The sequence below is a fragment of the Petaurus breviceps genome, unplaced genomic scaffold (assembly GCF_028583685.1).
Source record: "Petaurus breviceps papuanus isolate PSGF00001 unplaced genomic scaffold, PetGlider_PUasm1.0 523, whole genome shotgun sequence".
In the NCBI taxonomy this organism is placed as follows: domain Eukaryota; kingdom Metazoa; phylum Chordata; class Mammalia; order Diprotodontia; family Petauridae; genus Petaurus; species Petaurus breviceps.
The window spans coordinates 3097253-3110410 of NW_027186356.1; the positions used below are offsets into that span (position 1 = coordinate 3097253).

General features: G+C 45.1%; 1 protein-coding gene across 2 annotated transcripts in view; it reads right to left on the reverse strand.

The window, feature by feature from the left end:
* The window catches only part of SIN3B (SIN3 transcription regulator family member B), a 75853-nt gene that overhangs the window by 10771 nt on the left and 51924 nt on the right, over nucleotides 1-13158 (reverse strand). The window contains exons 11-18 of one of the 2 annotated variants that reach the window (XM_069102096.1): nucleotides 10535-10773; nucleotides 10094-10277; nucleotides 7301-7901; nucleotides 5921-6090; nucleotides 5269-5442; nucleotides 3489-3581; nucleotides 1823-1917; nucleotides 100-304 (exon numbers count right to left, since the gene is read on the reverse strand). In XM_069102096.1, coding sequence (XP_068958197.1) covers nucleotides 100-304; nucleotides 1823-1917; nucleotides 3489-3581; nucleotides 5269-5442; nucleotides 5921-6090; nucleotides 7301-7901; nucleotides 10094-10277; nucleotides 10535-10773 — 1761 coding nt within the window. The other variant, XM_069102097.1, reaches the window with a different exon arrangement.

The following is a 13158-nucleotide window of genomic DNA, read 5'->3' on the forward strand; positions in this document are numbered from 1 at the left end:
AGAGGCAGGCCCTGCAAGGGAGGAAGAGGGAAGGTGGAGAGCTCCTGACCACAGGGGAGGCCCAGGAAGGGGACAGGGGACTCCTGGGCACGACCATACCTGCTGAGCCCGGCAAAGCGTCCCTCGGCGGTACATGTAGTCCTCCGAGTTCATGATGAACACCATCTTGTGGGTGGTGAGCTTGAAGCGGCAGTCAACATTGCAAGCACTCTCCACACCAACAAGTCTCTTCCAAGAGCTCTTTACCTCACTGCGAAGGGCTCGGACCTGCTTGCTTTGCCACTGGCGGAACTTCTTGAGGTTTCTAGGGTGACAAGCAAGCCAGCGGGGATTAAGAGAAGAGAAGTGAAGCTACAAAAGGCAGACCTGGGGCCTGGAGAGGGGGAAGGGAGCTGACACTAAGGTAATTCACCTCCAGAGGAGGGCTACTCTCTTGCTAAGTTCTGGTCTGATTGCTAACATGAGAACAGTCATATACTAATTCCCTCTGATATTTCCTTTCTGTATGAGATTTAATCAACAAATTTTTTAGAACTGCTGAAATGTAGGAGTATTCTCAAGCCTCTGAGTTCTACTAGATTCTGTGCTACCATCATGTCCTTTGTGGTTAGTGAACAAGTACCAAAATCTAGCCATGAAAGCTGACAGAACAGTAGCTTTCTAGAGGTAGAAGGCCTAAGGGTCAACCAGTCCAAGACTTCTCTCCAACAGAAATGCCCTCTATGACATTGCCAGTGTTTAAGAACTCTAGTGACAGGGAGCTCGGTACCTTCTAGGCATGCCATTCTTTTGTCAGGCAATTATCTTTTAGAGTTCTCTCTCAAAGCAAAATAAACCTCATTCTTATTATCCTCTGGGTCCACACTAAAGTCGTCTAATCCTTCACATCACAGTCCTTCAGATATTCAGAGACAATGGCCAAGTGTCCTGCTGAAGTCTTTTCTTCTCCAAGTTAAACAAACATCTCTAGTACTTTAAGCCAGGACAAAGTTCCAAGTCTCCCTTGTTTCCTGGTTGCTCCTTCCCTAGGATAAAATTCCAGCTTGTCACTTTCTAAAACGCTCCTGTTTGAGCCTGTTGCCTTACACAGATGAGGATGGAGAAGGGATCGTGGGTCCAGACTGATACCACATTAACTAGAGAAGTTTAGGGGTGGGGGGGAAGAAAAGCAGTCACTATAAAAACCTGAAACTTTTGGGGGATGGGTTGAGTCACACAATGTTTTATGCCATTAACATGCCCCATAAATCTTGCCACAATGATCCACTACTGACCTCAATCTGTGCTCCTAAATGTATTTTCCCTGCTTGTGTCAGCACTCTGAATTTTTTACACCTTGGAAAATCCTTGGTCCCAAACAGCCTGGCTTTTAAATGTGATGAACTCCAGATGCAGACCTTATCCGCTCTCATCCAAAAAGGAGACTGAACTCTCTCAGGGCTAGTGCTTGCCTAACCACTGGCCCAGGCTGATCCCAACACAATATCCAGAAGGAACACAATGCAGCCTCCATATATGGTCTGATCAGGGAAAAGAGTAGGGGGGCCACAATCTCCCTTGTTCTGGATGCTTTCCCTTTCTTCATAAATGCTGGAATTGCTTTAACATTTTTAGGTCCCCCATTGCACTGTGGACTTCTACTAAATTTGTGTTCTTGGACTAAGACTCCCAGGCTTCCTCATAGTAGATAAGCTAAGCAGGTGACTCCCAGGGGAAAAAGTAGTCCAAAATCCTTCCCCCTTCCCAAAATCACAAAGAAACAGCCATGCTGGTAACTCGGGGTGACCCAGAATGGGCCAGAAGTGACTGGGAATGTTCCTACCTTTGCAGAAAAACAGGTTTCAGGAGGAAGCCATCATTTGGGGGATTTGGTGCTCCCTCTGTGCCCACGTACTGCTCCATGTAACTGGCTAAGTGCTGTAACAAAAACAGAGACTCCCAAGATGCAAGTCAGATTAAACCCCATGATGTCTCTTCTTTATCTGAAGAACTGCACACTGTCATCTATATTGTGTGTGACAGATCCAGCAAAAAGCAAACAACCTCTCTGTCCAACAAGCAGGGAGAACAGCTGAATAAGTCATGACATAGTAATGTAAGGGAGCCACAAAAATCCATAAAAAGAAATGAGGATGTGTTGCAAGTGATGCAAAGTAGGATCAGCAAAATATAAACACCACACAAAATGACTACAATGAGATATGAAAACCAAAAACAAAAGGCAACAGAGCTTTACAAAACATGGATTTGGAAGGGGATACTAAGCAAACACATCTTTTTTGTTTTTATTTTGTTAAATGCATAGTGTGATTTTTTTCCCCTACCAATTAAGATGCAGAAAATACACATTCTCACATTTTATTGGGCTATCTATTCCACATTCAGTTTGCCATGAATAAGTTCTTATTTTTTAAAAGATTCAAAGGGCTCACTGAACTTGCCAGCCACATCAAAGAGGGAACAGTCTCTCCCAGCCAGTAGTCTCAGATGCTTACCAATCTTTCTTTGAATAAGTGAAGGAGGGAAGACAAGCCTAAATCCCCAGGCTCTGTTGGGGCTGATGATGAAGTCAGCACCAAGGGAGTTTAACCAAGGCCAGATATAATCTACATACCGATACCCCAATCAGTGTTACGGCACAAGAACCCTGTTAATATGGCAAACCTGAAAGTCCTGAAATTCCCCTGACTACAGAGCTGACAGCACATTGATGACATGTACTGTGCTGACCAGAAGATAAGCTGTGTCTTTTTTTTTATTTTTGCTTTTTAGAGGGCAATTGGGGTTAAGCGACTTGCCCAAGGTCACACGGCTAGGTTTTGTGTTAAGTGTCTGAGGCCAGATTTGAATGCAGGTCCTCCCGACTCCAGGGCCAGTGCTCTATTCATTGTGCCACCCAGCCACCCCAAAGCTGTATCTTTTAAATGAGATTTCTTGGAAAGAGTAAAACAGGTTTAGTTGTGCACTGAGAAAATACACTAATTACAGACTACACTTTATAAAAGTCAGATGTGAGAAAAAGAATGACCACATTCGGATCAACACAGGATATTTTGAATCTTATAGCTTTAAGCCCCTGCCCTCATAGTCATTTCACATTTGTTGAGATGGGAATATAAAAAGAATGGTGAGCTGGGGACCTGGGCTTTCATTCATCCCCCTTCTTGCTGGAAGGGAGCACACTGTCCCAGAGGGGCAGCAATGACACCAGACTGATGTCTCCACAAACCTCCAAGATCTTTGAAGAAAGTGGAGTCAGCTGAACTTCAGCAGGTTCCTACTCTTACCCTCAGGCCAATCTAATGGAGTGAGCACAGCCCCCCTTGGGCATCAAGGTGGGAGCTAGCTGGCATGCCAAGGGGGCGGGCTCCTGGCCCATGCAGCCAGGCCCTCTCTTGTGGGGGCTTCTTGTGCTTGGCTTACAGCCACACCTTCCCCACATGCTCCTCCCCTGACCTGGGTGGAGTCCACAGAGTTGAGGCCCTTACCTGGACTTCCACAGGATCTTCTGTCTGGGCCTCTTCTGTATCCAGCAACTCAATGGTCATTATCACCTGCCCTTTCCTCTGAAGAAACATCACCTAGAAGAGTGTAATACAAGCATGTCTTACCACCTAGGCATGGCAAGTAAGAAGATAATTTGCCCATAAGAGGACCCAGGGAGCTACGCAGTCTCACAACACTCCTGACTCACCATGAAAACGAAGCCTTTTCCGACATGGTTCCCAAACTCTGAGACTAGTTAGGAATCTGAAGCACAAAAGTGTTTGGAAGCATAAAATGCCAAGACTGGAAAAGAGCTTAGAGGTCATTTAGTCCAACCTATACCAAAGCAAGGGACCCACCAGTAGCATGGGCATCACCAACACCATGCCTCCAACAATGTACAGCTCACTACCTCATGAGGAGTCAAGAGTCCAAGGATGGACATCCAGAATTGTGACCTGACTACTACCTTCCCTCTAACTCTTCTTAAAATAAACAGTCTCAAGCCCTTTCATTGTTATATCAGTCATTTCCAGATAAACTATTTTCTGCACAGGCCTTACCTGAGAGAAAAACAAGGTAAACTAGCTGTTCCCCAAGCACACTGTGCCACCTGGGCACTCCTGCTGGCCATCCCCAGAGGCCACAATACCTACCTGGGGCCGCACTCAGGTATTCTTTCTCATGGAGTCCTTCCTGATCTGCCCTGAACAGAAAGTGTCCCACTGGCTAAAAGCATTGCCCTCACTGTCTCAGTTTCCTAGGGCTCTCCTTTTGCCTTTGTTCTACCCTACTGCACTGCACACTGATAGGTGAGCCTAACAGACTCCCAGCACAACCCACACTGAGATGCAAAGGGACTTTGCCATGCTTTTATCTCTGTATCCCTGGCACCCAGCATGCCTTGGACACAGTAAGCCCCTGATAAATGTCTGCTGAATGAATCATTATTGCTCCTACTCTATAAATCGTTGGAGGGGAATGGAAGTAAGGGAATATGCATGTATGCATTACTATGTGCCAGGAACTATAAGAAGAACTGTGCATTTATTATCTCATTTGATCCTCACAACCCTGGGAGACAGGGGATATTATTATCCCTATTTTTTTACAGCTAAGGAAACTGAGGCTGACAGAGGTTAAGTGACTTTACCAGAGTCACATACTTGTTTGTGAATGTCAAGTTTCAAATTTGCTAGGAAGCTAGTAAGTGTCTAAGGCTGCATCTTCCTGACTCCAGGCCCAGAGCTCTCTCCACTCTGCCACCCAGATGCCTTCAAGCACATTTCCTAGGAACAGCATATTATTTTTCCTATTTAACAAACAGAAAACTGAACCCAGAAAAAAAAAAAACCCCAACCACCAATGCCCATAGTCATATCCTGTACATGGCAGAGTCAGGCCCTGAACACTCTATTGTGCCACACCAGTCTTGGATGTGTGCCCCTCCTCAGCCTTCTCTTGGCAGCAATCTAGGCCAAGAGGTCACTGAATGTCCTGCTCCAATTACCTGGGACAGTGCAGCAAGTCAGGCAGAAGAGTACGCCCTATGCACATGCAGGCCCCAGGTTCAATCCCTGGTACCTCCAGTTTCTTCCCTAAGAGAAGGAGAGTGGTCTCACAGATGAACATTGGTTCTGGTATCAGAGTCAAGGGTTCAGACCCTGCCTGTGCTGCTTACTCTGAGACGTGAGGCAAGTTACTTACCCTTTGGTCAGTTTCCTCAGCTATAAAGCGAGGGGGCCAAGACCACCGCTGCCTTTTCTGAACTTGGTTCCTCACCTTAAAGCAGTTCTCATCAGCCATGCACCGCTCTGCCTTCCACTGGTAACTCGTCTCCTTGGCTGCACGGACACAGCGGGAGGACAGATTCCCACCTGCTGCACCTCGCTTCTTCTCACTGAGGTAGAGTTCCACCACCTTCAGACAAATGTCATCACTCACCAGGTGATGAAGCTGTTGAGTAACAGTAAGGACAACTGAGCACACACACACACTTTACTGATTCCCACTGTCATACTCCTATAAGATTTTTTTGAAAGTTAAAGGGAAAGAGAAAGAAAGGACAGCTCATGTGTGCATCAGTACTATAGTACTTTGTCCATGGGAAGCCTCCTTCTGCGATCGTTGTTTATTTGCTCAAAGTGCCAAACGGGAGAGAAAGAAGCAATTTAACTTAACTGAGTTCACAGCATTCAAGTCAAGACGAAGCCCAGGGCTCAGTCTCCCTAACTCCTATTTTACTGGTTAGTCCCCCACAGTCTCCTTTGAACTTGTGGCACACAATTCCAGAAAGGCCCCCACAGAGCCACCCTGACAGGGTGAAGGGCAGAGAGCTGGGCTGACTTGGAGAAAGCCTCTGGGGCGCACATGCAGGAAGAACTAGGACACACCCCCACAAAGCTGCCAACCCCTCTCTTTGCCCAACATTTACCTGTCGCACGATGTTCTGTACCAGCTTGTCCATAGTGAAGCCAATGTAAGCATGAATGGTAAACATCTCTCGAAGGGTGTCCTCATACTGCGTGGGATCAATGTTGCCCTCTAGCAAACTCCTTACCATGTCCAAAAATGCTGGGTAATATTCTTCCAGTTCCACCTCACCTAATTAAGAGACAGAATTTTTCATTCTTTCAAAATTATCCACAGGAGAAGAGAACATCACCAGCAGATTAATAAAAGCATCCATGAAGAATCATCTCTGAAACTCAGGATTTATATCTGCATCAAATGGTTCTGGGCCAGAAATGGATTCTCTCTCATGGCACTAAGTCACATGCTTACAATGCTTATCCTAAGAAAGTTGACTGCTATTAAGAGTGACCACAGTGAAATGATTTCTGGAAGCAAACTGATAAAGTGTCTATATCTAGATGCCTCACCATCACAGACACAACACTTTTAAGAACCAGTGGTTCCATTAGTGAGATCACACCCTCCACCAATGCAGATCAAAATGCCTCCACATCCAGAGGAAAGGTTTTATGCATTCTCAGGACCAAAACCAGTCACTGCTTGGCAGCCAAGATTCTGAGGCAAAGGCTCTCAGCACTTCACTAGGCTGGTCCCTAGATGAAAGATCCACACACAGATCATTGCCAGGCCCTACTCAAGGCCCTCACAGCTGGCCAGGGACTCATCCAAAATGATGGTGGCAGCTAGCTGGCACAGCCCTCACAGCCGAGGCTTGGAACCATGCCTGCCACAAAGAGGCAACAGCAGCAGAGGAGCGTCTGGTAGGTAGTGAATACAAAGAACAAAAGCAAGGTATCTCACCTAACTGCCATTTGGGTCAACTGGGGACCATGCAAAAAGATAAAAAGGACAACCCACATCAATGTGGTTGAGGCACTGTGGTCAGTGTACACTCCTGATTGGGTCCTGACTCCCGCACTCCCAAGCTCCCTGGGGGACTCTGCATGAAATCAAGTCTCTTCTTGGAGCTTTCTTACACCCTCCATCACATAGCAATAATGATGCCTACTCCCTACCTCATGGGGTGGAGCGAGGAAATCTTTGTAGGTTGTGGAGTGCTGTGTGTAAAGGCCATCACTCCATGTGCTCCAGGCCCCACACAAATGTCCCTTTCTTACACCACATGTAACCACAGCCCAGGGCTTTGCACTATGGCTCTGAAGAGACCAAAAATATGCTAGCAAAACAGGCTTCTCTTATTTCAGAGCATGCAGGATACAAACTGAAAAACTGAGCTTTGCCCCCTCTGGCCACAGTGCCCCCACAGTGCTGTCCTAGAGGGTCTGGAGGGCCCACTGAGGCTGCTCGGTGCTGGATAGGCAGGCAGAGTCGTGCTTACTTGGCTGCTTCAGCCGCAGCTCCATCGCAGGGTCATTGGATTTCTCCTTCCTCCCTTCACAGAGGAGTTTCTCTCTCTCCTTCTCAGTTCGATATTCTAAGAGCTGCTTTTGAGCCTGCCGGTAAATCTTTAAGAGCCTTGAACACAGAGTCTGATGAAGGCGCAGGAAAAAATACCAGTTGTTATTGGCAAAGAAGAGGCTGTAAACATCATCCAGGGCCCCAGGCTGCTCAGGGGCTGAGGCAGCAGCAGTGCATGGGCTGCCCTTTTCGTCCAAGGGGCTGCTCTGTGGGAGAGACGTAGATTTTTTCCAGAGGTCGTTGGCATCCAAATTCTGTCCCTGATTGTGTTCTCGGTCTTCATCTGTCGACTCTTCAGAAATACCGAGATCTGAGAGCTGGGAAAAGAATAAGCTGGGCACAAAGTGGTGGACTATCTGCTGGATGGTGCCCTGATCTTCCTTCTGGATTGTCGGCTGCCTCTTCACATAGTAGCTAATGAGTGAGGCTGCATCCTCCAGGATCTGCTTGTCTTCATAGACAAAAATAAGGTGGGGCTCATTAGTCGGGGCACTCCGGCCCTCCGAATGCTGTTCCTGATGCTGCAACGGGGGGGGAAATGTCATTAGATAGAACACAATATTTTCCCCAAAAATAGCATTATTATTAGAAGTAATGAAAAGTGTTAGATTTTTTTTTTTTTAAAGGAGGCCACATGATGGTCCAAGAGCTGAAGACATGGATTCCAGTTCCAATTTAGCAAATAATTAGCTTGGACAAGTTTCTCCAGCCCCCCACATCAGTTTCCCCATCTGTAAAATAAGAGATGGAGTAGTTTATCTGTAAGGTTCCTTGAAGCTTGGTTATTTCACACTCAGTAAGACCCACTCCAATGCTGACATTTCATATTGTAAGGCCCTCTCAGCTCTGACACTGTGTTCTAAGGGTCCTCCCAGGTTTTAGAGTAAGAACTTGATAGAAAAGTTATCAATAATACCAAAGAATCCCACAACCCTAATTTTCCTATAGAAAATTAAGTTCTTTGGAAACAGAGACTTTAGTTTAAAAGAGGAAAACATGAGTTAAAAATCAAAGATTTTTTAGAGATAATTATTTCAGAGCTTTAGTCTAACCCAGCATTTTAGAGATGAGGAAACTGAGGCCTCTAGTAAGGTGACTCATGCAAGACAATAAAGGGAGCACGTGATGGGGCCAGGACTGAACTGGGCTTCATACCACTGTGACTCTCAAATTCCAATCATGTTACTAACAGAGTTGTTTATGACTCCTCTGTGCTACCTGGTAAATCCCAGCATACTAAACATAATCTAAGTGACAACATAAATACCAGAAGAAATCATTTAAAACTCTAGCACCAAACAGCCTTGATTATAAAAAGGACCTAGGGGTGGGTATGAGGTAGGGAATGGAAGCATCAGCAACAAAACATCTGATGATACAAAAGGTACATTAAAATGTCTACAGTGCTTTTTACACAACCCTGTGAAACAGACTTATTATCCCCACTCCCAAAGGAGGAAACTGAGGCCCATAAAAATGAAGGGCTGCACCTAACATCCGAAGGCTGTTTAGTGGCAGAATCAAGAATCCACGCAGATGTTCTGGTTCCAAGTCTGGTATTCTTTCCACTCTAACAAGCTGCCTTGGGAGGTGCCGGTCTAAAGCATAACAGGACTGCATGTCCTGCCCAAGTAAGACACAGTTAAAGTGGGTTTTAATGCATGTCACACTTAATGAAACAGACACCTGATTGGGCTTGAAGAGCAGTCAAAGTAAATCATAATTAAACATAAGTAGAGAATTTGTAACATCTTGGAATCACATTTCCATATGTTTCTAAATTCTAGCTGTGTGGAAAGCCATCTACCTGCTGGCAACAGCCCTGCTCTTTCTGTGACCATCTGTCATGTCTTCAAACTCTTCCGGAACTGGGTACCATCAGTATAAGGTCTCCCATCACAAGGAGAGCCCCCAACTTGTCTGTAATTTAGTAGACAGTCCTGAAGAGATGTAGTAGCCAAAAGTGCAATAATCTTGGTGATAGGCAATCTGACCTAGCTAGACTGACCTTCACATGACACGTTAGGCCCTTACATATCTTCAAAACCTTCCTTAAAAATTTACCTCTTACAATCTCTGTAGTTTAAAGAGGAAAACATCTCCTCCTTGGAGAATCTCTGTCAAATGTCTATTCAATCTGTCTGTGTGATTTTTCACAAGCTTGAAGAAGATTCACTTCTTAGGTATTAAAAAAACTCTCAAACTAGTCGTGTAACCTTGGGCAAGTTCCTTAACCCCAACTGCCCTCCAAAAAGCAAAAAAAAAAACAAAAAAAAACACAAAACAACAACAACAAAAAAACCAAAAATACCTCTCAAGGCTGTGCAGACCACATGGCTGCCCAGGCCAAAAGCAAGCAGATGACAAGAAACCTTCAGTGCAAACTGAGCCCAGGAGCACTGGACGCTGGAAGAGCACTGACATGAAGTGTCAGCAGCAGCTTCGAGTCCGAGCCCCCTGTCACTAACAGACTGTGACCCTGGCAAGTCACTTCGCTTTAGGGCCATTTATCAAGGGCCCAGGAATGCTATGGTCCCTTCCAGTCGAGCATGCCGTGTTCCAAGGTTTCCCTCACTGCTGATATTCTGTGACTTATGTTCCAAAGTTCTATCCAGCTTGGACACACCAAGTTCTAAAGTCTCTCCTAGCTCAACCACCCTATGATTTACTGAAAGAAGCTAGCAGCTTCCTCTTATTTCTGGGCAAACCTTACCTCATCATAAACACTTTCAATTTCATTCAGCAAGCTTTTTGATCGAAGGGCTTTGGTATCATTTTGCTTAAAATTAACAGCCTGATGGTCAAGAGATTTTAAATAAGCCTTCTCATACTGCTCCCGCCAGATTTTATTGAAGCCTTGCTGGGCTTCTCTCCATTCTTCCTCTTTTGCTTTTAGCCTGTGAGACACAAGGAATGTTCATTTATCAAGAAAAAATAGGGCACGTTATTCAAACCTATTGCATTACTGTAATATTTCTACCAACTATCTGGTGCAAATCTTAACTCAAATGTGTGAATTAATTTATGGTACTGTGAAATTGCTTGAGTGAAAAAATGTTATCTTTCCTTCTGCCCTCTTCAGTCCTGACTAGGATGCCATGGTGATGAGTTTCCCCATCTCCCCAACCCACAGCAATGGGAAAGCAGACAATACCTTTTTAGCACTACAGGAACAGCAGTCACTGGATTCTTCTTCAGACTTTCAATGATTTCTGGGGCTTTATCCCCATAAATTCGGTAGATTGCCCGCCGCTGAATGACTTCAGACGTCCCTCCCAGGCAGTCATCTAATCGGAATTTTTCCTGATCTTCTGGAGACATTCTGGAGAGCTTTTTCTGAACACTTTCCAAAACCCGGATGGTGGCAAGGTTGGTCTCCAAGACAACATCTAACTATTAAAATAAATTCAGTTCAATGGATATTGACTAAGCACCTACCCACTATATAAGGTGATAGATGGTGCAGTGGATAGAACACCAGGCCTGAAGTCAGGAAGACCTGAGTTCAAATCCAACCTCAGAAACATGTACCAGGTGTATGACCCTGGACAAGTCACTTTACCCTGTTTGCCTCAGTTCAGAGAAGGAAATGGCAAACCATTCCAGTATCTTTGCCAAGAAAACCCCCAAAAGGGGTCATGAAGAGTTAGACATGACTGAGAAATGACTAAACCATAATTGTGTATATAGCCTGAGGTAGACAAAGAAAAAATAGTCCCTGCTTTTGAGGAACCTAACCTGTATTTCACTAAGGGGATGCAACATACACAAAACTAAATTAATGTAAAGTAATACAAATTAATGTCAAAAGGGAAAAAGTGCTAACAACTGGGGGAAGAGGAAAAGTCTCACGTGGGAAATCTGAGCAATGCTTAAAAGGATCTTGAGATCCTACAAGATGGAGGGGGAGTGGAAGAACACTCCAGACAAGAATCACCACATGCACAAAAGCAGAGACAAGGGATGGGATTTGGTAGCAGCTGAGAAAGCTCACTGGTCTTAGTGAGCACTGGGAGCGGCACAGCTTCCAGGGAGAAGGAGGGGACAGTGCCACTGTATCGGGCCCACATCACTCTCATCTGCACTACTAGCATCAGTCCTGGGTGGCATAGTTTGAGGACACTGACAAGGCAAAGATGATACAGAGGAAGGCAACCAAGGTGGTTAGATGTCCCCTAGTAAATCCATTTAGTGCGAGATAAGTTGAGGGAATGAAATCCCTTCCAACTCTCAAAATCTGTGATTCACTTATGGGAAACAGCCAACAGATTAGTTTCACTAAAATGAAGGCTGTGTGAAGAAAAGTAGTAAGAAAAAAGACTGGGAAAGTAGGTAAGAGCCTGTGTGATAGTAATGGCAATTAAAGATTCCCCTGTATTGGCTTGGTTTTCAAATTGATTGTATTAAAACCCAGAGCTTGTTAATCCCACCTGTGGGATGGACTTTTTGATGTGAAAAGAAAGTCCTGACTGGGAGGAGCTGGTGACGTAGATTTGGAGAGACAAGAGAGAGGCGGAAGTTCTTTTTGGAAGCAGCACCTCGTGTAGAGGGAGAGACTAAGAGATTGCTGGTGGCCGCTTTGAATTGCCCTGGACTTTTGAGACCTGCCCCCTGAGCTGCCAAGGACTGAGGAGACATGGCTGTTTTGCTGGTACTTTGTCTGTCTGTTTTGATGTTATTTTGCCAGATTTGTCCACTGGTGAAAGACTGTCCTGTTGAAGAAGTCCTGGAACCTGGCATTTGGTTAAGAAGGCCTGAGACTGTCCTGCAGACAGAGAGTGAATACTGTCCACTGGTGAGGGACAGTACTGTTGTTGCAGGGGTCTGGAGACTGTCCGGCAGACAGAATGAATACTGTCCACTGGTGAAGGACAGTGCTGTTGTTGCAGGGGTCTGGGAGCCTTTCTGTTGGTTTAGAAGCCCTGAAGAAGGATTTTCTTGTTGTATGTTTACAGAAATCCTGGGAGAGGGCTTTGCTAATGTGTTCAGGGGTTCTAGGACTGTTCTACAGACAGAGGATAAATTCATGAAGGGACTGGCAATGTATCTTATGGCCTTGCTAAGCCTTGTCTCCCCAGGAACTAAGATTGCTGAGAACTTGCCTCGTGTCAAGATGAAGAAAAGACCTCCATTTGGGTATTAAGTGCTGTGTTTAAACTTGATGTAACTCTGGGGTAGATTCAATTGTGATCCAGGGGTGGGGAACTTTTGACCTTTTTGTGTTCTATGGTTGAGCAAATGAATGTATTTTACTTATGTTTGGAAACTAATCTCCATTTGAGAAGAGGGGCTTTGTGGTGGACTTAATTAAGGTATAGCCTAGGGGTGGAGAAGTATTTGGAACAGAGACTTTGTAATTGATTGAATGATTGGAAAGTCCTGGGGTGGGGTAGGCCTTGGAGATGATTTAATCACACTTAGTAAATGCTGTATTTTGAATGATGTCATGTTTTGATCTTCTCTGTTCTGGGTTTGTTACTGAATAAAATAGAGAGCACCTATGCTGGTATTTTGAACCTGGGAAGTTGCCTTTGCTTGGTATTACATTACAGCCTGGTTGTGCAGGGTTTTAAAAATTAAGTTGAAGATCTCATATTTTATCCCAGAGATAACATGGAGCCAGTAAAGATATTTTTTTTTTTGCTTTTTTTTTTTGGAGGGGGGAAGGTAGGGCAATTGGGGTTAAGAGACTTGCCCAAGGTCACACGGCTAGTTTCATGTTAAGTGTCTGAGGCCAGATTTGAACTCAGGTCCTCCTGACTCCAGGGCCGGTGCTCT